The sequence below is a fragment of the Typopeltis vanoorti genome, chromosome 13 (assembly GCF_054136105.1).
Source record: "Typopeltis vanoorti isolate ZY-2024b chromosome 13, IOZ_Tvanoo_1.0, whole genome shotgun sequence".
NCBI lineage: Eukaryota > Metazoa > Arthropoda > Arachnida > Uropygi > Thelyphonidae > Typopeltis > Typopeltis vanoorti.
The window spans coordinates 22929804-22952655 of NC_143561.1; the positions used below are offsets into that span (position 1 = coordinate 22929804).

A 22852-nucleotide genomic window follows, 5' to 3' on the forward strand; every position below is an offset into this window, starting at 1 on the left:
ATAACAAATTGGTAATTCATTTGTCTTTAATGAATGTATTTCTATTCATGTCCATTCTTTCCCTCAAGTATGCTAATCATTTACACATGGTTCATGTCTCATTAATGTAACACATAATTCCAAACACTGTTTTTTCAATTTAAATATATCAACCAAATAGAGAACTTCCCTTACTTACTGGTTTTTAATATATTCCTGAAACATTTTTTCCATCTCTACACGGTTTTGGTTTCAATGGAAACCAAAGCTACAATTTGTAACACAAGGAGAGATGTTTGTGTCTCACCCCATGGACAAGTATGATACAAGATGATTTGTCCCTGCAAGGTTGTGATTGTGAAAGGAGAAGTAACTGCATTATCTCATTTAACATATGACTTTCAAAGCACAAACAAAAACAAATGAAAGAATGGGATGGAGCACACAAACACATACCTTGATCCTCTTTTTTGGTCATCACAAACCATGGACTTTCTTGATGTACTGCATAAAAAGCATCAACTGGCGTGTGAAGTAATAAATTGTGTTTCTGTAAAAAAAAAACATCATAACTTACATCATTAATTTTGTAAAGAAGGAGAATTTCTTCCTATACAGAGATCTTCAAATGGCACACAAACTATATACTGTCAATTTCTTAGACAAAAGTCACATTATAAAATTCTGATAATCTAATAGTGAGTCAATAGTCTTACTTGTCACCAATATTCCCTGTAATTTTTTTGCCAGCCCATGTGTACATGAAAAAAACATTTTGTGTGCAAGTTTCCAGTCTCAGATTCAATGTGTGTAGTAGCCTGTGATAATAGTAAGTAAAGCCACAAACTCTTAATTTGATATGCCTAAAATGGATGAAAACATCTTCATTAATAGATCATGTACGCTGCATGCTAAACATTTCTATTTAGATATCCTCTTCATATCTAAATATTTCATTAAATGCAACTTGTATGTTGTTCTTTGACATAGCCATTTCAACACATTTGTTCCAGACACTTGAATTTAAATGAATTTAGTTTTTCTGCTTAATTTCAACAGTGATATTTTGAAGGTTTAACATACTAAAACTGTTAATATAATATTTATCATATTAATGTTGCTTTTTTTTTTGTCTAGCCATAACCTGTAAAACTAAGCACTAAATTAATCCACTTAAATCAGCATAGCTACAAAAATCGATCACTGTTTGCATGAATTATGGCCCAATCATGGGCCACCACCCAGACTAGTTTCGACCTTTATTGAGGTCTCTTCAGTGGGAGCCAGGCCCAAGTGGAGATACCTAGGCAGAAGCATTAGCAAGGTCATCTCCTCGTATAGGAGCCGCCAAACGGTGTGCCACCTTTTTATTAAATTACTCTGGATTTAGAGAAAGATGTTAAAAGTTTATTTTTCACTTGGTCCCCAGTCCTGAAGATACTTTCAGGCGCACACTTTGTTTGCATACACTTGGATAAAGGATTAAACTAAATTTATTATAGTCTGACCAAGTGAAAAATAAACTTTTAACATGAATTCAAGTGACTATACTGTCTAGACATCAGACACTAAACAAACATGCCTCTGCAACGTATTGATGTCAGCAACAGTTTGCTTACATGGCACAGGTTGACTGTAACTTAGTGTATTAAATTGGATGGGTTATAGCAAGGATGGAGAAACCTGCAGCCCATAGGCCAGATGTGCCCTTTTGAGGTTTTGGTGCAGCTTTTTTTTTTTTTTATTTTGTCAATTGTGTATTCATCATTTATAAATTACACATCTTCAAATGGCATGTATTTTAATTTAATTTATTAAATAAAAATTGTTATTTTTAAAGTACAATGTTAAAAAATCAATCTATCCATTGTTCAATGGTTAATGCCCTAATCATATAATATTTAGTCACTAGAAGCACTCAGCATGATTCAAAAAATTGCAGTGCTGTCATATGTATTGTTTAATAACAAACTGAATAAGTAAAAGTGTTTAATTCATTCATTAATTTTTTATATTATTTGATATTCCAAATATGAAGAAAAGAATAACTGAGGAGAATAGAGCATTCAATGAAGAATGAAAACTGCAGAAATATTTCTCATATTAATACTACATGCTTGCAGTCAAAGAAAAAAAAATGGCATATTTACTTGGTGATACTATGATTTCAACAGTGAAAAGCTACAATGCTCATTAGCATTATGGTACAATAAGCATCATGAATATGCAAAATTGGAAGGAGAATCAAGAAAATCTATACTTATAAATATGAAGCTTCAAAAACCAATGACAACTATTTCAACTACATATGTAACTTATAATGTAGAATATGCATTAGAGAGAAAAGGTAAGTATATAATGATATGGAAATTATAAAACAGTGCACTGTCAAAGTTTCAGCATATTTGGATTCAGATAAAGTTAATAAATACAAACAACTTCCTCCTTCACAAACTATAACTGAACAAAACTGTCAATGAAGAACTTCAAAAAATTTGCCAAAATGAAAATACTTATTTTTTGATTGCCCTAAATGAGTCTACTGAATATTACTGACTGAGCACAAGTTTTATTTTATATTCACATTATAACTGAAGATTTTCACTGTTATGAGGTGCTAGTAACTTTGGCTACTCTCATGGAGAGTATATGTGGAATTGATGTCCTTAATAATTTTCAAGATAAATGTCAGGAAGCAAAGTTTAATTTGTGTAATTTGGTAAGTGTATGCATGTAAGATGGTGCTCTTATGAGAAGGAAACATGAAGGATTTATTACATTTTTATAAAATGAAATACAAAATTCTGATAACTTGATTTCATCTCGTTGTATATTACATCAACAGAATCTTTGCACCAAATCTACTCTTTTAAAAGACATTAAAGAAAGTTATTGATTCTGTTAACCATATTGAGCAAATGCTTCAAGACATCACCAGTTTTGTAATGTGCTTCAAAATAAAGAAACATTAAGTCATCATCATCATACGTATCAAGGATTTAGGCCTAGTATGGCCTGTTCCGGCCTTAGAAGTCATCGTTGAATCGTTTAAGAGGACGTCCTGGTTTTCTTTTTCCTAATGGCTTGTACTTTAAGGCTTGTTTTGGTAATCTTTCTGTTTTCATTCTTTGAACGTGTTCCATCCATGTTTAAATTTTTTAATTTTTTCAATTACTGGTTCTTGGTTTAATTCTTTCATAATATCTTCGTTTCTTTTGTGATCAAATAGGGTATACTTCGCAGTTTTTCACATTTCACATTTCTGCTGTTGTTAATCTTTGTTTGTCTTTTTATTTTATTGTCCAGATTTCGCTTCCATACATTAAGACCGGTAGGGCTAATGTATTGTATACTTTTAGCCTGGTTTGTTTTTGAACTAGGTTTGGTTTAAATATAGAGTTAATTACACCTGTTATTTTTAAATATTTTGCAATTTTTATGTTTATATCTTTTTCATTTTCATAAGTGATCATACATCCTAGGTAGTTAAATGAATTCACCTGTTCTAAGATCTTGTTATCTAATACTATTTTAGTTCTTGCTGGATCTTGTCCTTTAAAGGCCATAGTTTTTGATTTTTCCGTTCCTATTATCATACCATAATCTTTGGATATCTCATTTAGATTTAAAATAGCTTTCTGTAAGTTATCTTCAGAATTCGTAATTATTATTTGGTTGTCTGCAAAGAGGAGAGTGTTTAAGTTAACTGTAGGTGAAAGTTTAACCTGTTCTAAGATCTTGTTATCTAATACTATTTTAGTTCTTGCTGGATCTTGTCCTTTAAAGGCCATAGTTTTTGATTTTTCCGTTCCTATTATCATACCATAATCTTTGGATATCTCATTTAGATTTAAAATAGCTTTCTGTAAGTTATCTTCAGAATTCGTAATTATTATTTGGTTGTCTGCAAAGAGGAGAGTGTTTAAGTTAACTGTAGGTGAAAGTTTAATTCCTTGATGTAAATTTTTACTCCATTTTATTATTATTTCATTTAAGTAGATATTAAAAAGAGTTGCTGAGAGGGGACATCCCTGTCGGACCCCTTGGTTTATCTCTCTTGTATATGATAGCTCATGATTTAATCTTATTTGTATTTGATTATTTTCATATATACTTGTGACAGCTTTTAGGATATTATTTGGTATTTGTCTTTCTTTTAATATGTTAAATAATATGTTTCTTTTAACTTTGTCAAATACTTTTTCAAAGTCAATAAATGCAATATGTGTTTCTAAATTATATTCTCTTCTTTTCTCTATTATTAATTTTAGGCAGAAGGCTGGGTCTATACATGATCGTCCTTTTCTAAATCCATTTTGTACCTCTAGAATAAAGTTTTCGGAATATTTGTAATGTGCTTCAAAATAAAGAAACATTAAGTCATCATCATCATACGTATCAAGGATTTAGGCCTAGTATGGCCTGTTCCGGCCTTAGAAGTCATCGTTGAATCGTTTAAGAGGACGTCCTGGTTTTCTTTTTCCTAATGGCTTGTACTTTAAGTCTTGTTTTGGTAATCTTTCTGTTTTCATTCTTTGAACGTGTTCCATCCATGTTTAAATTTTTTAATTTTTTCAATTACTGGTTCTTGGTTTAATTCTTTCATAATATCTTCGTTTCTTTTGTGATCAAATAGGGTATACTTCGCAGTTTTTCACATAAACTTCATTTCTGCTGTTGTTAATCTTTGTTTGTCTTTTTATTTTATTGTCCAGATTTCGCTTCCATACATTAAGACCGGTAGGGCTAATGTATTGTATACTTTTAGCCTGGTTTGTTTTTGAACTAGGTTTGGTTTAAATATAGAGATATTTAAATTTTAATTTTAATTACACCTGTTATTTTTAAATATTTTGCAATTTTTATGTTTATATCTTTTTCATTTTCATAAGTGATCATACATCCTAGGTAGTTAAATGAATTCACCTGTTCTAAGATCTTGTTATCTAATACTATTTTAGTTCTTGCTGGATCTTGTCCTTTAAAGGCCATAGTTTTTGATTTTTCCGTTCCTATTATCATACCATAATCTTTGGATATCTCATTTAGATTTAAAATAGCTTTCTGTAAGTTATCTTCAGAATTCGTAATTATTATTTGGTTGTCTGCAAAGAGGAGAGTGTTTAAGTTAACTGTAGGTGAAAGTTTAATTCCTTGATGTAAATTTTTACTCCATTTTATTATTATTTCATTTAAGTAGATATTAAAAAGAGTTGCTGAGAGGGGACATCCCTGTCGGACCCCTTGGTTTATCTCTCTTGTATATGATAGCTCATGATTTAATCTTATTTGTATTTGATTATTTTCATATATACTTGTGACAGCTTTTAGGATATTATTTGGTATTTGTCTTTCTTTTAATATGTTAAATAATATGTTTCTTTTAACTTTGTCAAATACTTTTTCAAAGTCAATAAATGCAATATGTGTTTCTAAATTATATTCTCTTCTTTTCTCTATTATTAATTTTAGGCAGAAGGCTGGGTCTATACATGATCGTCCTTTTCTAAATCCATTTTGTACCTCTAGAATAAAGTTTTCGGAATATTTCATTAGTTTGTTATTTAAGATTCTGCTGTATATTTTGTAACATGAATTTAGTATACTGATACCTCTATAGTTTTTAGGGTCATCTCTATTACCTTTCTTAAAGATAGGAATCACAATTGCTTTTTTCCATTCTATTGGGGGGATACCAGTTGAGTAAATTTTATTTAAAAATAATAAGAGTCTTCCTTTGAATCTTGTTCCTGCGTATTTATATAGTTCTGAACCTAGCTTATCTTCTCCAGGTGATTTTCCGTTTCTTGTTTCTTTCAGGCTGATTTCTAATTCTTCTTCAGTTATTTCCTTTTCATTTTCGTTAATTGTTTGCCAGTTGTCTTTTTTAAAATATTTGTCTGTCCACAGTTCTGTGTAGTAATTTAGAAATTCTTCTAATTTCAATTCAGTGTTTAATTTTATGTTTTCTTTGGTATCTGCATTTAGGTGTTTCAAAATCTTATATACATTGGGTCTTATTTTATATAAATCATGTTCTAAATTAGAAACAAATTTATTCCATGATTCTCTATGTCTTTTTCTGACATCTCTTTTAGCTATGGCTCTTATTCTTTTATATTCTATTTCATCTTCTAATCTTTTACTGCTTAGCCATTTGTGATAGGCTTCTTTTTTCTTTTTGATTATTTCTTTGATTGTATCATCCCAGATCTTCAGTTTTTTCTTTTATTGAATTTTTTGGTCTTTCCTAAGCTTTCATTTGCTGCTGAATTTAGTATCGTTTTTATATTAAGCCATTCTATTTCTATTTCTTCATTTTGTTTTATTTTATCTAGATACTGGTTAATTCTTTGTTCATATAGCCATTGTACATTTGTGTCATTCAATAGTCTAGTTTTATAAACAAATGTTTCAATTTTTCTCTGTTCTTGTTACTTGTAGCCATTTAGGTGGTAATCTTAATTTTATTTTAACAAGGAAGTGGTCACTGCTTATTTCATATCCTGTGTGAACTCTAACATCTAGTGAAAATTTTGATGTCTTTTCATTTAATATGAAGTAATCTAATATTGATTTCCATCCTCTTGCTGCCCAAGTATATTTATGTATGTCTTTATGTTTATAGAAGGAATTCATTATTTTTAGGTTATTATAAACTACAAAGTCAATCAATTTTTTACCATTTCTGTTTAGAGTGTGTTCTCCATGTATTCCTATATTATTATTAATTTTCGTGTTTCCAATTCTTGCATTTAAGTCTCCTGCTAAAATTATGTAATCATTTTTATTTATTTTATTATATATGTTTTGTAGCTGATTATAAAAATCAATATTATCCTGTTCTCTTCCTTCTTCTGGGGCATATAAACCAATTATTGTTAAATAGCCTCTATCTATTTTTATTCTAGCTTCTATTATTCTTTCATTCCATAATTTATAATGTTTTAACTGTTTTGAAAGGGAGTTATGAATCCAAATCATGACTCCTGCTTGTGCTCTTTGGTCTCTGTCGACTCCACTGTATATCACATTAAAATTTTCAGTTCTCATAGTTCCTTTTAATTTCTTTTTTGTTTCAGAGATTACTGCTATTTTAAAATTTCTTTCATTTAATAACTGGTCTAATTCTATGTCTTTATATGCTATTCCTCTTACATTCCAGTTTGCTATGTGTATTATATTTTGTCGTTTCCATTTTCGTTTTCCCTTTTCCATTCCAGGGTCGTTTCCCATAGATTCAATCTGATTATCTTTTTCTGTCAGCTTACAAGTATGGTTATGTTCTCCATGTCAGGGGACTAACCTGACGATGGAATAGTTCAGTGGTAGGGCTGCTACCTTAAGGCTTCTGAACTCGCCTTCTTCCGAATTTAAACCCATAGGAGGAATAGGGTATATTGAAGGGGAAAGGGTAGATTATAGAAGAAATATATAAGGTTTATAGAGAGGACATAGTTGTAAGGCCAGAAATGAAAAGACCCCATGGCCCTCGAGTACTCTAATAGCACAAGGGTCATAAAGTAAGAAGAGTTGGCTGATAAGGCCTTATAGGAAAGATTAAAGTAAGTGGGTCTTCCTCAAAGTAGAAGGAGAGGATAGATCCAGCTAGGGGTCCATGGGAGTGCCGCTTCCCTTACAATCAAGATGATTGCCCCTTATGGCCCTGTTGGTCCGCGAGTCCTTATTCAGTATATTCGGACCACCCCACCATATATATATATATATATATACACACACACACACACGCACGCACGCGCATGTACACACACACACATGGTGGGCTCCCCTATCCGCCACTCAGGGGACGCGCTCTCTAGGGGTTACAGGGTCCCTTGAGAAACATTAAGTATGGATCTTCCTTATCATGGGTATTGTCACCTTAAATGCATATATTCCCTAGTTGTAAGGAAATGCTAACGAGACCTCTAAGTGGTAAATATCTTTCAATGCCCAGTTTATTTTATTTTATGCTTATGGCTACATGAAAACTGGCAAGTGAAAAGTACAATTGCAATTTCCAGAAAACAAATAATGGAAATCTTAACATATAAAACTTCACATAAAAGGCACAACCTGTTTTCTAAGTCTTTCCTTTTTTTTTAAATTATAAAGCAAAAGTAACTTGTCATAATTAAGCCAGGGACAATTATTGTCCTGCTGCACCAAATATGACAAGGCTGCATGTTCTCGCAACACTTCGCAACATAAAAGTAGCTGTATAAGAGGTTTAAGTAGAGAGCAGTTGTGTCTTGTGTGAGAAAACTTGATCCATTAGAGGAGGCTCATTTCACACTGTATCATCATCTTCTAACATGAGGAGGAGTTCTGCTGATACTATGACGAGGACTATGAGAGCAACGTCTTCATGGTGAGACGGGACCATGATCTTCTGTTTCCTCCATAATCACCGCCACCATCATACCAACTACAGGTCAAGGTCCAGGCTGGAAAGCAAATTCAAAGACTCATCCGTCACCTTGTAAATGTCCTGTAGGCCACCACCATGAAATTGGTGCCTTGGGTAGTCGTACACAATATGAGTAATCATCTGAGTCATGGGAGAACAATTACAATAAGGGTGACCTGACAGCCCCCATTTATGTAGAAGAGAGCCACATCTGCCCTGACTAGTTCTGATCCTGTTTATGGATGACCAAATCTTCCTAGGAAGATCAAAACCAGGCTGCAGAGCACAGGGATCTTCTACCAGGAAGCCATTTGTTGGACCAGTATTCTCTCCATATGTCAGATATTGATGGCAGCGCAGCTGAAGAGAGTTCGTCCATGAACCAGAGAGGCTTTCTAGATTTGGGGCGAAGACTAGGTGGGTTTATGAGAGTCTGGGGTAGGAGTGGGTTGCATATTGCTTTATTAAATTCCTTAACCAAGGAATGTCTTCTCCATATGTGTGGTGGAGCAATGTTAGATAAAACAGGCAGCCAGGAGAGAGGGGTGCTTCTCACTGTCCCACTAATTGTGCCAGCTGGGTGTCTATAATGTTAGTGTGTGTACTTCTTTTCCAGACAGGGGCACAATATTCTGCTGCAGAGAATGCGAGGGCTAGTGCAGACGACCTTAGGACTTCTGCACCACAATCCCAGGTTGTTCCAGCAAGCCTTGAAATGATGTTATTTCTGGTTTTAATTTCATTAGAGAGGTTGATGATGTGCCTTTTATAGGTTAAGCTTCTGTCCAGGCTCACTCCAAGGTATTTTGGGTGAGGCTCATGTTCTACCATTTTTCCACAGAAGGAAAGGTTGAGTTGTCAATTTGCCTCTGCATTGTACAGGTGAAATACTGAGGACACTGTTTTCGTTGCATTTGGCTTCAAGTACCACTGCTTGAAGTACTCTTACAGGGTGTTCAGGTCTGTATTCAAGGTTGATTCCAGATTGGTAAAGGAGGTTGATTGATGTAAGATCGCTAGGTCATCGGCATACATATACTTGCTTGATCTGGTATGAGATAGATCATACACATAGATGTTAAAAAGTATAGGGAGATAACACAGAGCCCTGAGGAAGACCGTTGTGAAGGAATCTGGGCCTGCTCTTTTTTCTGCCAATATGGACCCGAATAGATTCAAATAGTTGTTAGTTTTTTTACACTTTATAATATTTCCTAGTTTTAGGAGGAGGCCCCTGATCCAGAGAGTGACATAAGCAGATGTTAAGTTAATGAAAGTGGCTCCAGATTTAAGTTTCTTCTGGAAGCCTGCTTCAATTTGAGTTGTCAGGGCCAGGACTTGGTCATAGCAACTTCTTCCTGGCCCAAAGCCAGCTTGTTCAGTCGGAGTGCTCTTTCTTGAAGCCAAATGAGGGGGGGGGGGGGTTGAGACAGTCTTCCCGTGCCTTCCCTCCAGTAGTGTTGCCTTGTGGTACATTGTTGGTGCTTCAGACAAAAGAAGCCCCAGAGATGAATCACAGGCAACACGAAGCTAATGTCTCCTCAAACAAGGCATCCAAAGGTTTCCAAGCCTCCTGGACTACTTACAATTTATGATGAATGCCCAGTGAAAGACCACCACCACCACCACCATCCTGCTTTTTGGAGGTGTGAAGTAGCTTCTGCCATGTTTCATCCCCCAAAGTAGGCCCTCAGGTTTCTGTGCTCCCACAGCCTTGCTGGGCATACTTATTATACTGTTATCACTTAACTAGGGGACGACTCCCTTCAAGAAGATGTAAATAGACTTAGCTTGAACAAATGAGTATGATTTGCAGTTTAATGTTCACAAGAACAAGGTGTTGCACTTTTATTATTAACCCCGGACTTCTATGGTGTCAAAAGACTCATAGTGAGAGGTACACTGTGTTACAATTGATTCATACAAAAGTAAACATATGCTTCATCCAACAGGCAGAGTGAAATGAAATTACATTAAAGTTCATCACAAAAAGCTGCTATAGTTATGAAATTGTCTAACTTTAGTACCATCATCAAAATTCCAATACCATCAAGGGGCATATAGAATATAATGATAACACAAACTTATACTGTACCAACTTCCTATCAACAATTTTCCCCACCAAGTTAGTCTTATTTGTCAGGACTTCCTAATTGTCAGATTTTAGAATTTGGTCTTCTAAAGCACTACTCTATATCAATCTGCCATCCTGACACCAATCATCTGTTTGGCTAACCTGTTTTTTCTTTCTTTCTCTTTCTAAGCAACCATACCACCTAAGATTAGCTCTGCTGCTCACATATTCCATCCCTAAAACTCTTTGACTTCGAGTTCCTTCTTTCACACTGCTTGAGAAGACTGTTTCTCAACAGCTCAATAAATCCTCCATTCTTCAGAGTTTTCCCTGCTACCAATCCATATTTGGATTATTTAAGTTGCTCATAATGATTACTCATTTAATACACATCAGTAATATATCTGGCAGCACATTTCATCATTCTCAGCAACTGAACCACCAAGTCTAACAACACCCACCATATATTTCATTCTAAAATTAATCTGCACTTTATGTCAAAGAGTTCATATTCACTGCTGCATGGAACATTGCTATCACTGATAATAGAATCAATGATCATATGATATCAGTAGTATCCTCTCCTCTTATCTCTTCTGGTGTTTCTAAAAATATTTCCTTTATGCTATTCGGTTACTATACCTGAACTAACATTCAAGTTTCACTTATGTGAACAAGCCAAACAATTTATTCACCAAAGCAGCAAAAACTCAACCCCTTTGTTTCTGATGCTTCTAAGATTTGTGTGTAAATGTAAGTACTTGCATCTGCATTCTGCTTGGCCTAATTGGGGAGCTTTCCCTTTCTCACCTACCCCAAATCCACACACTCAAAATGTCCAAAGCTGAAGTATATAGGTCTACCCATTCAGATTCATAACCATATGCAATGACATTCTTATCATTATCCCATTTACATAATTACATTTATATTTATTATCCCATTTACATTCTCACCATTCCTTCCATGATGATGATAAAGTTTCTCTGATTCTGCATTAGACCCAACTCCAATAAACAAACCTCTAGGTTCCCAATGTCAAATGCATTCAAGTGCAGGCCATCTCTATTATACAAGTCCTTTCTACCATCAATCTCACTCCACACAATCAAAAACTCAATCCCATTCTATCTACACAGCCTGTTCATTAAATTACTACTATCAAAGCCCTCCTAAACAGTACTACCATATCTTAGCAACAGACTACAAATATTCACTCGCTCTTCTCTCACCATATTGTATCAATACCTAAATTATTTGTTCTCATAAGTACTACCATCTCTTACTTTTCTGTTTCTCAGTTGCATTCATCACATCCTTAATTTTCACTACTGGAAAGCTTGAAAGAGCAATTCATCATTAAGTGCAAACTTAATAAGTGAAACATGATACCATAGTATCTTTTTCTTAGATGCTACCTGACTTATTATTATTATTTCACATCAACATTTTTCTAACTTCTACTTTGCTTCTCTTATTTTTCAGATCCTGTGAATTTTTCTAAACTAACTTTTGCCAATACCTGCATCAATTGTCTAATAATTTGTTTTAACCTAGAAACTTCACGTGTCAAATTATTTTCTATATCTTCACACTGCTATTATCAATATCATAATTGTTTATTTTCTTGTAATGTTGATATAAGATTGATCTCTCTTTAGAAATTTAAATGATTATCTCAGGTCCAACTTTTGTAACAGTGAGGTCATTTTACATAAGATTTCACCATTCACAGCTTCAACTAGCTTTCCTTTTCCAAACACACAGATAAGCAGGTTAATGTCTCAAGACATTTACAATCTTACAAAAATTGTTTTCACGTGCCCAGCAAGAATAATCAGATAGCCCTGATCACTCTCCACACTCAGATATTTCTTCAATAGCAACCCTTCAATGAATACTGTGGATGTTGTTTGTTTTCTAGGCAATTCCGACCTTAATCTAGTCTTAATTTCTTTTCCAATGGAGCAACACTAACACATCCATTCACAAATGTCTGGTATTATAAAAATACTTAAAATAATCACTGCAATTTCTACTCCTTGTTTCCTTGGTTAGTTTGCATTCAATCTTCTAATTCAAATAGTTATACTAAACATGTCACTGAAGCAATACTAACTGCTATAAAAACATTATTCCTCATTCCACTTTAAATTTGTATCCATTATTTCTCCAAGAAATGTGCCAAGATTTTACAAGGGAAGAACTGAGCATATTACAAATGGCTTTTAATTGAAATGTCCATCCTCCTTTTCTGTTTATAACAACAATCAAAACATCTTCAAGTAACTGATCAAAATATCCAAAGCTAACTTTCAAAGGGCTAAAGTGAGAAACTTGCATTATGTCCAAATAACAAGCTTTTAGCTCTCCTTGCCAAATCTATTACCTGTAATTTTTGTTCTCCCCTTCTTCCACCTTTTTTTTTTTTATGCTCAGACTGTATTGTTATTCACAATTTTCTAGTTTATTTTTTCTCAAATTCTTTCGCAGACAATCTTGGCAAATGTCCTCCATTGCAAACACATAACATTCAATGCCGCTGATTTTTCATCAGCTTTCTGCATCTATATACACACACAACATATGATTACAAATGGATCTTTATCCTCAAACTTTGCAACTAATGTAAGTGTTCCACAAGGCTCTGCTCTTTCATCTACTCTTACTTCTTTATGTCAACAACTTTCTCTAGTTACTGTAAACTAATACAATTTGAAAGTACACTACACTACTTCTTCTCATTTGACAAACCTTCACTATGCAAATTACCAAAACTTTCAGACATCAACTTCTACAACTGCAAGTTCTGCTCTCCAAAGCAATGGGATGCTGATAACCATATTAAATTTCAATGCTAATAAAACTCAATCATGTTTTATTTCATAAAAAAAAAAAAAACCTCACTTTTCACAACAGCCATCTCCGGATGAGATGAGCGCCCTCCTAGGGATAATGCTAATCTCTTCTGGAGTAAGCATACTACAAATAATGCCTTCTCAACATCCAAAATTAAGCTGTGTTACTTAAAACGTTACTTTATCTCTAAACAGCAATTTAGACAAATCACAAATCCATCCAGCTATTCAATAACATTCTGAGATCTTGGATGTTGCCTAAGAGCTTCATAAAAAATACTTGACTCAACACAGGAGGAAGCAATTAAGTTAGTTAATGGCCCATCTCCTGCTAATTTACTCCACTCTTTCACAAAGACATCATTCTGCTGTTTGCATTTTGTATAAATATTTCCAGTCAGTGTTCATTAGAATTATCATCAATAATTCCTACACTCCTAAATCAGTTAGAACACATTCAGTAGCTATTTAGTACTCTTTCACAGTTCAACCACAAACTTGCAGAAGTTTTCATTCACTTCATTCATTCCTTCTACATTTTAGGACCAACTTTCTTCTTATGCATTTCATAATCAGTACAATCTACAAGCCTTTTAATCAAATGTTTAAAGTCTCCTTTCTCCTTAACTTTCTACCCATTGTACTTATTTAATTATATGGAGTTTCCTTCCTTTTCTCCCCCGTCCCTATTGAGGCGAGTTGAGCCCCCTCATGTTAAGTATTTATGGCTGTAGATCCGTGCGTTCACGGGGCCAGTTTGTCTGCTTGCAGGATGAAAAACCCTATATAAACTGGGGAAAAAACCCTGTGTCCATGCCCAAGACTGGCTAACTTGGCTATGGCTGAGGAAGATCCTTAAGCTCCTCACGTCGGTGATGGGAATTGAGCCCAGGACACTCCTTCCCCAGGCATATGGTTGCGAAGTGCATAGCCACTAGACTAACCGCATGGACCCCATTGTACTAACATGCTATAAGTCAAAATAACTTGTTTCTATGGTGTTATCATAAAAGAGGGTGCTGAGTATTGGGTTGTAAGCCCCAGTCAGTTTCTGACTGTTATAGGTTTGAGGAAATATCTCTCATTTATCTAATTTTGATCATGAAGTGATTGCTTAGTGTATAAAATGAACTTTCTCTTAACAGAACACATGGCTAACAAGACAACATTTTAAATTCATATTTAAAATTTTTTTTAATGATTTTACTAATAAAATAATGAAACAGATTTTACTAACCTTGACAGCAATGCCATCTAAATAGTCCCACTGCATGATTATCCCATCATCTGAACAAGACAAAATCTATATAAAAATTTACAAAATGTTATATGAAGAAACTTTTTTAAAAAAAAAATTTTAATTTAAACTGCTTAATTGAAGTGTGAAAGTCTTGCTGAAAAAACAAAAAACAGAACAAGAAAATAACTGGAAGTGGAGGACAAGTTGAATAAATTTATATATATAAGAAAGAATTAGCCAAAATACTAAATGAAGTTTCACCTCATTCCCCCCCCCCCTCCTTGCCACCTCCTTACTTGTAAGGTTCATCAGTATACACCATGACTGACCAAGCATCTTGGCTTTGTAGAATCGTAATTAATGCTCCAATAGGAATGCCAGGCTTATTTAAACAGTTTGCTAAGTCCATCTAATATCACTGTCATATGAGGCTAGCTAACTTCTTTTAAGTGAAATGGCTTAGTCATTTGCATCCTAGATTTTTCCCAACCAAAGAGCATCATTTTTACTGACTGACCTAGGGAAGCACCTATCTCATTTTAACTTAAGAGATCTGAATGATAGATTAGAAATAAAACAGTATTAGTAAAGAACCAGGGACTGCAAATATTGCATTTCTTTTCAGAAGGGAAAGAATAGATGGCATCGATTACAAGATCATATCAAAAATATATTAGAAAGGAACCAACAAGCCTGGTTGCTAGGTTGCTAGCATTCTCAATCTCAAACCAAAAGGCTGCAAGTTCGAATCATATCATATCATTGGCACAGAGAAGTGTTTCCCAAAGTGTGGTGTGTGTGTACTCCGAGCAGCATACAAAAGATTTTTAAGGATACAAGAAAAAATAAAAAATTAATTTTGATTACTTTTATATTTTTGCTGCCATATGGTTGCCAATAAGTTCATGTCTATTCTATAATTAATTGTCCAATAACTAAAAAAGCTGAAGGAAGTTTTAAACAAAAAGGCACATCTCAGCACGTACTGACTGACCTCCATTAGGGCCACTTTCGATTGACACGATTGTGTTCCAACTGAATAGTTGGAACTGTTTGCATTAAAAGTTTAAACTCAGTTTCAACCACACAGTCAGAATCCACTGCCAAATTCTGGAAACCATTCATATCTTAACTTATAACATGGTGCCTGCTAGAGGGCCAGACGGATGGTTGTTTTCAGAGAGCTCCCGAAAGCCAAGTACAATTTTGAGTAAAAATTAGAATATAGGTTAAAATCATAACATAATATTGCCTAATTTTGGTAGCTTGTTGTGTCTGTGGGATTTTGGTGTGAATTCCGTTATTTAATTTAGTATATAACGTTACGTTTCATAGATTTGAATATGGCGCCAATGCGACATAAGATAATGGCGTCCAAAAATACGCCATTGTTCAAAAACTATAATGTGAGAGAGTTTGTCCAATGTGATATGTGTGGGATGTATGCATTCCCGAATGAGGCTGGAATGTGGATTGAAAGTGATAGTGGTGGGAGAATGTGCAGAAAGTGTAAGCAAAGTGAGGAGTTAAAGTATGTGTCAGGTTGTGAGATAGTTATGGTTGAAGAAAGCCAGAATTGCCAGAATGCGAGTGAAAATAGTGGCTTGATAGGGAATTGCGATGTACAAGATGGCAATGAGAGCTGTGATCTTAGAAAGAGTGAAAGCAACCATACAGAGAGAGAAAATGGTTTAAACGATAAAAATAATGAGGAATTATTTGTAGGAAGTGAGATCGCTAGGTTGCACGCAGTGATACAAAATGCACAGCGGCAATTAGAGCACCTGCAAAACTCTTTACAGAGTGATTCGGCTAACGTAAATAAACAGCCTAAGAATAGGAGAGTTTCTGAAATGAAGGAAAGAGTGTTGTATGGTGACTCGTTATTAAGAGGGGTGATAGATGGCAGTGTAACTAAATCGTACTTACCGGGTGCGAAATTTAAGGATGTAAGTGAGAGTATTAGAGTGCAAAAACAGAGGGTGAAAGAATTAATAATTGTGGCGGGTACGAATGAATTGAAAGGTGATAAATTTTTTATGAGAGAGGACTTGAAAGTATTGTTAAAGGTAGCAAAAGAAAAGAGTGACAGAGTTAGAATGGTTAGTCTGTTGCTGCGGTATGACAGAGAGGAGTTTAGAAAGAGGGCCATAATCGCATATGACATTATGCGCAGGTTATGCAGACGGTGTGGTGTGGAATTCGTGGACGTGTGGAATGAGTTTGAAGGGCGAAAGGACTTATACAAGATGGATGGCCTGCATTTGAATGGACTTGGTGTGCAGAGACTGGAAAGAGTGTTGCTGAATGAAGTGAAAATGGATGTGCAAAACCAGGGAAACTAGAACTACCAAGGGGGGGGGGGGGATGGATATGCAGACATCAGTGAGACAGATGAGTGTAAGAATGTATATCATGTACCCGAGCCAGCACTAAGGACAAAAAATGGGAATGGGTCATTTAGAATAACGCATCAATATAGGGGTGGAACTAAGGGATCACTGCATTTCATGTATACTAATGCCAGGAGTATTAGGAACAAGAAGGAAGAATTTTTGGCCTTGATTGGCTCTTCCTGGCCACAGGTTATTGGCATTAGTGAAACATAGCTGACGGAAGATGATATAGTTAGTGGGATAGAATGTGTAGGTTATAGTGTGTTTAGGAGGGACAGAGAGAATAAAATGGGGGGAGGGGTATTATTGATGATAGCTGATGAACTGCAGCCAAGGAGAATTGAAGTTGTATCGCAGGATAGTGAAAGGAGCTCATTTGAGGCTATTTGGTGTGAGATTGAGACTGGCAGAATAAAATATACAGTTGGGTGCTGCTATAGACCAGGTGATGGAATAGATGGTGGAGATAGTATGCATAGGGAAATTGATGAAATGAGTGGAAGGAGGATAATTATTATGGGGGATTTCAACTATGGTAACATTGATTGGAAGGAGGAGAGGACACGTGAGGAAGGAAAAGGATTTTATTCAATTATTAAGGGATAACTATTTGAGACAGCATGTAATTGAAAATACTAGGGGTGTGAGAGTGCTTGACCTGGTAATAGCATCTGAGAATTTGACTGTAATGAATATGACCATGTTGCCACCTATTGGTGAGAGTGATCATAAGGTCTTGACCTGGGAGGTGGCTAAAGGTGTGGAATTTTCGATTAAGACAGGGTATATGTGGAATTACCGTGCTGGCAAGTATGACAGGCTTAGGAGATTGCTTGGATCAGTGCCATGGCATGTACAACTGCAAGGGCTGAATGTCGATAGAGCATGGGAAGTGGTCAAGGAGCATTTACAGGAGGTTATGGCTGATTGTATACCTAAGGTCCGAATAGTAAAACAAGTAGGGGGTTAAATGGATGAATAACACCATTAAGCATGAGCTGCAAAAAAAGAAACAATTGTGGAGGGAATTTAAAGAAAGGGGTGACCTGCAGGCCAGAAATGTAACGAGTGTGGTAAAAAAAGCAAAAGCAGATTATGCAAGCAAAAGAGAATCCCAAACAGTTCTTTCAATATGCTGCAAGCAAGAAAAAAACTGTACACGGCAAAATGATTTTAAGGAATGACGATGGTAAGGAGGTCATTGAATCAGTCGATATAGTGGAGTTACTGAGCGTGCACTTTGCAAAAGCATATCATCCAGGTAGTGACATTGAAAAAATGAAGGAACCATTAGTTTATACGGGAATAGTGATGAATGAAGTGGAGGTGACTAGTCTACTACAGAACCTTAATGTGAACACATCTGTGGGATTGGATGGTATACCTGCACGGGTCTTGTGTGAAGCAGCTAAGGAATTATCAGTGCCCTTGACCATGTTGTTTAATCTGAGTCTCAGGTCTGGTTTAGTCCCGAAGGTGTGGAAAGAGGGGAAAATAGTTTCACTGCATAAAGGAGGATCCAAGACTACGGTTGCAAATTACTGACTGATCAGCATATCAGGAGTCGTTGTCAAGGTCTTGGAGAAAGTAGTCAAGGGAAAAATATAGGAATGGATTGATGAAAATGAGATACTGTACAGGGGACAGCATGGCTTTGTGAAGGGTAGATCATGCTTCAGTAACTTGCTCAAGTTTTATAACAAGGTGACGGCTGAACTGGATAAGGGAAATGGGTTTACAGTGATACTGCTGGACCTGGCAAAGGCGTTTGACAGGATACCACATGGAATACTAATCCGTAAACTACAACATATAGGAATGGATATAGGGTTGGTGAGATGGATAGGTGGTTGGTTGATGGAGAGATATCAAAGAGTAGTTTATTCAGGAGTAGAGCCCAAAAGACGGCCTGTGACTAGTGGTGTGCCGCAGGGTTCTGTTCTTGGACCACTGCTGTTTAATCTGTTCATTAACGATATAGGGAAGGATCTAAGTGGAACAAATCATTTGTTTGCTGATGATGCAAAGTTGGGTAGGGAAATAGTGAATGCAGAAGATGTCAAAGTCTTGCAGGATGACTTAGATTGGAGTTCTGGGCTAAGGAGAATGGATGTCAATTTAATGTGACAAAATGTAAGGTTATGCATTTTGGGGTGAAAAGATTAGCAGCAGTATACCACATTGGTGGAACTGTACTCCAAGAGATTGATGAGGCCAGGGACTTGGGAGTGTTGGTGGATAGGGAGATGAAGTTTAGGGAGCACATTGCAAAAGTAGCTAAATCATGTTAAAGATACCAAGCAATTTTAAACCTAGTTTTACTCCATTTCCCAAGTGAGCAAACAGACAAAATGTTAAGTTTGCGCCTGCAATTAATGCAAGACTAGCTGGTCCCACAGGTAGTGCAAGACCGAGGCAACTCGTGGTAAAGGTGGAGCAAGCTCTGATCACTAATCTTAATATTTACCCTTAATGCCATCAGAGCTTGCTCCACCTTTACCACGAGTTGCCTCGGTCTTGCACTACCTGTGGGATCAGCTAGTCTTACATCAATTGCAGCCGCAAACTTGACATTTTGTCTGTTTGCTCACTTAGGAAATGGAGTAAAACCAGGTTTAAAATTGCTTGGTATCTTTAACATAATTATACCCAAGTTAAAAATACTTTCTACATTTATATCTCCTCCTGAGATTTTTATTTAATAAGGTTAAAACACCTTATGGCAACGTGTTTTGGTAAAATACTTATAAGCTCTGCATTACTAAATCTTGGTATTTCTAGCCTGGCTCCCACTGATGAGACCTATTTTCGGCGTCCCTGAGAGAAAGCTCCATGTTCCAGTCTTCTTTTGGATTCCAGTTGCCAGTTACCAGATCCCGAGAGAGAGAGCTCCTATTCCAGTATTGTTTGGTAAGAACCCTTCTAGTTTTTCTTTTGTTGGCTTTTATTTTTTGCGGCCTCGTTCCAATCGATGCAGGTCCGTTTTAGGTCATTTCCTTTCGGGGACTGAAATTTGCTATTCCGTTGGTAAGGTGTTTGCTTTTAAAGAATGTCGAAATTCTTGCCAAGAGTTCGTACCCTCGGGATCGAAATTGACCCAAACATCGACAAAGCAACGTTTGTGAGAGCTCTTCTCAAAGTCGCCAAAGCAGAAAGCATTTACGGGCTTACCCTTTACAAGGGGGGGAAGATTCCAAATAGTAATGAACAACATAGAGACAAGGGAAACGCTCCTTAAAGGCAGCATAGAATGTGAAGGAAGAAAATACCTACCCTTCCTAGTCGGGAGTATTTTAAATCCGTAAAAATTGACAGGTTTCCACTCGAATATCTAGAGAAAGGGGAGGAAAGCATTAAAACCATTTTTTCAAAGTGGGGGATTGTCCGAAACGTAACAATCGGACAAGACACGGATATCCCAGAGTGGAAATCAGGGGAAGTGAGCATTTCAATTGAAATGAAAACAGAAATCCCCAACTTGATTTTTTTAGGCTCAGCAAAAGTAATAGTCAATTATCCAGGAGTAAGAAAACAATGTTTTCGGTGCACCGCTTTGGGCCACCAACACATATTGGATAAATGTGAGTCACCATGCCGTAAATGTGGGAACACATCCCATAGAATAGACGTTTGTCCTAACAGGACACTTGCAGAAAGAGCAGGAGGCTCCATAACACCTGTGGCAGTAGCCATTTCAGTAATCAGTCCTAAACTCACATCACAGGACTCATGAACTACCGGCCAAACAGTAAACGAACCACAAACAACGGAATCAGAAGACTTTCCAGCCCTCCAACCACCAGCTATCGCAACGACCACATTAGGAAATCAGGCAATAACTGGGAGGAACGCAGAATGGAATATTAGGAAGAAAAAGAAACGGAACACTAAGAAATCTTACACCATTGAATCGGAAGGCAACAATGACAGCACAGAAACAGAGGAAATGGAAATCAATACCAGTTCAACAAAACAACCCATCACGCCAGAAGAAGGAGAAATGAAATGAAATAAACAAGACATTGAAAGCCAAATAGAAGCCTCAAGTTCGGAAGAAGACAAGGAAGGAAATGAGATAATAACGCGAAACAACACAGAAAATGAGGAAGAAACCTCATCAGAAGAGGACACAGAGCAAGGAAACGATCCAAAACCAGAAGATACAAATACCGGTTCTTCTCACCCCATTACAAAACCGGTAGAAGGAGAAAATCCCCCATACGAAAATTCGAATATAACAAGACGAATCCTACACGATCTTAGGGACAAACCCGAGATAAGGCACAAAGTCCACACAGCTATACAGGAAAAAGGAGACGCTTGTTTGCAATGTAAAGGTGAGCTAGATAGACTTAGTATATGGATGAAGTGGGATAACTTCAATTACCACCGAACGAAATGGAATGAAAGCTTGAAGAGAATATGGAAACTAAATGATGAAGAGTCAGTACACGTACTCACAGTGATGGAAAATGTGGTAAAAGACTTTGAGATAGCGATTAAAAATTGGAGGGCAAATATGACCTAAAAAAAAAAGCCCCTTCTAAGTTTTTTCTTTTGGTTTTGTTTCTGTGTATCCACACTTAGTCCACATAGGAGGGGGCAGACCTGAGAACCCGAGCTGCGAAGGCCTACAGCGAGGCGGTGCAGCTCCTTGTGGGCTGCATCACTCGGGCCGAGCTCTTCCCCCAACTCTCGGTTCTCTGGTTGATAAAGTCCACCTCAATACGGATCCCGCTATCGCAGTTTTTTTTATTTTATTTTTTATTTTATTATTATTTTTTTCAGTTGTAAGGCATAGTCTAAGAATAATCTAAGTTCCAAATTTTAACAAACATTTTTCTTTATTTTTTTTTAGGGGTTACGAGATGACGTCTCCAGACACCTAGATTAATGTAATCGAAAGTTATGTTTTTTCGGGTAAAATGAAATGTAAATTTTAAGTTTGTTTTTTTTTCGAACAGGTGCAAGGAGATTATGTTTTACAGACTTTTAGCCACAACCTCTGGGTTATACAGCTAAACAGGTTGACTGAGGCCTCTTTTTACCTCCTACTATCCTACTCTACCTTTCTTTAACTTCCCCTATTACTACCGGCTGACCCTCAGCAATCTTTATACTCCAAAGGCCGATGATGAAAGACAAACTCCCATTCTACCTCAATAAAGGTCGAAACCGGTCTGGGTAGTGGCCCCTTGCCGTTAATACAAAACATCATACATCCCCTTCTTGGAGATGTGTTTTGGCATTAAGGGTAAATATTAAGATTAGTGATCAGAGCTTGCTCCACCTTTACCACGAGTTGCCTCGGTCTTGCACTACCTGTGGGATCAGCTAGTCTTGCATCAATTGCAGGCGCAAACTTGACATTTTGTCTGTTTGCTCACTTGGGAAATGGAGTAAAACCAGGTTTAAAATTGCTTGGTATCTTTAACATAATTATACCCAAGTTAAAAATACTTCAACATTTATATCTCCTCCTGAGATTTTTATTTAATAAGGTTAAAACACCTTATGGCAACTTGTTTTGGTAAAATACTTATAAGCTCTGCATTACTAAATCTTGGTATTTTTAGCCTGGCTCCCACTGATGAATTTATGCAACACAGTCTGAGGTTTGAAAGCAGATATTCGTTTGTTTGCAGTGATGTAAAACTAGGGAGGAGAAATAATTTTGATGTCCACCCTGCTTACTGGAGGCCTGAAGGTGCCTCGGAAAATCATCCCACATCTGGTCTCTAGAATGAGGAATAAAGAATAAAGAAAATAAAAAAAAATATTATCCCACCTTGGTACGAATTTTAAGTTAGGAGTTAGCCACGACTGTAATTAACTGAATAGCGGTGCTTTACTGGAGGTATAAACAATTTCTTATGCCAATTAGAGATTTTTAGT

At 36.1% G+C, this 22852-nt stretch overlaps 1 protein-coding gene across 2 annotated transcripts in view; it reads right to left on the reverse strand.

Annotated features, from left to right (window-relative positions):
* l(2)05287 (WD repeat-containing protein l(2)05287) overlaps positions 1–22852 on the reverse strand; it is a 211380-nt gene that overhangs the window by 160002 nt on the left and 28526 nt on the right. For both annotated transcript variants that reach the window (XM_090402934.1, XM_090402935.1), the window contains exons 3-4: positions 14559–14624; positions 436–529 (exon numbers count right to left, since the gene is read on the reverse strand). In XM_090402934.1, the coding sequence (XP_090259060.1) occupies positions 436–529; positions 14559–14624 (160 nt within the window). The remainder of the gene's footprint in view (positions 1–435; positions 530–14558; positions 14625–22852) is intronic.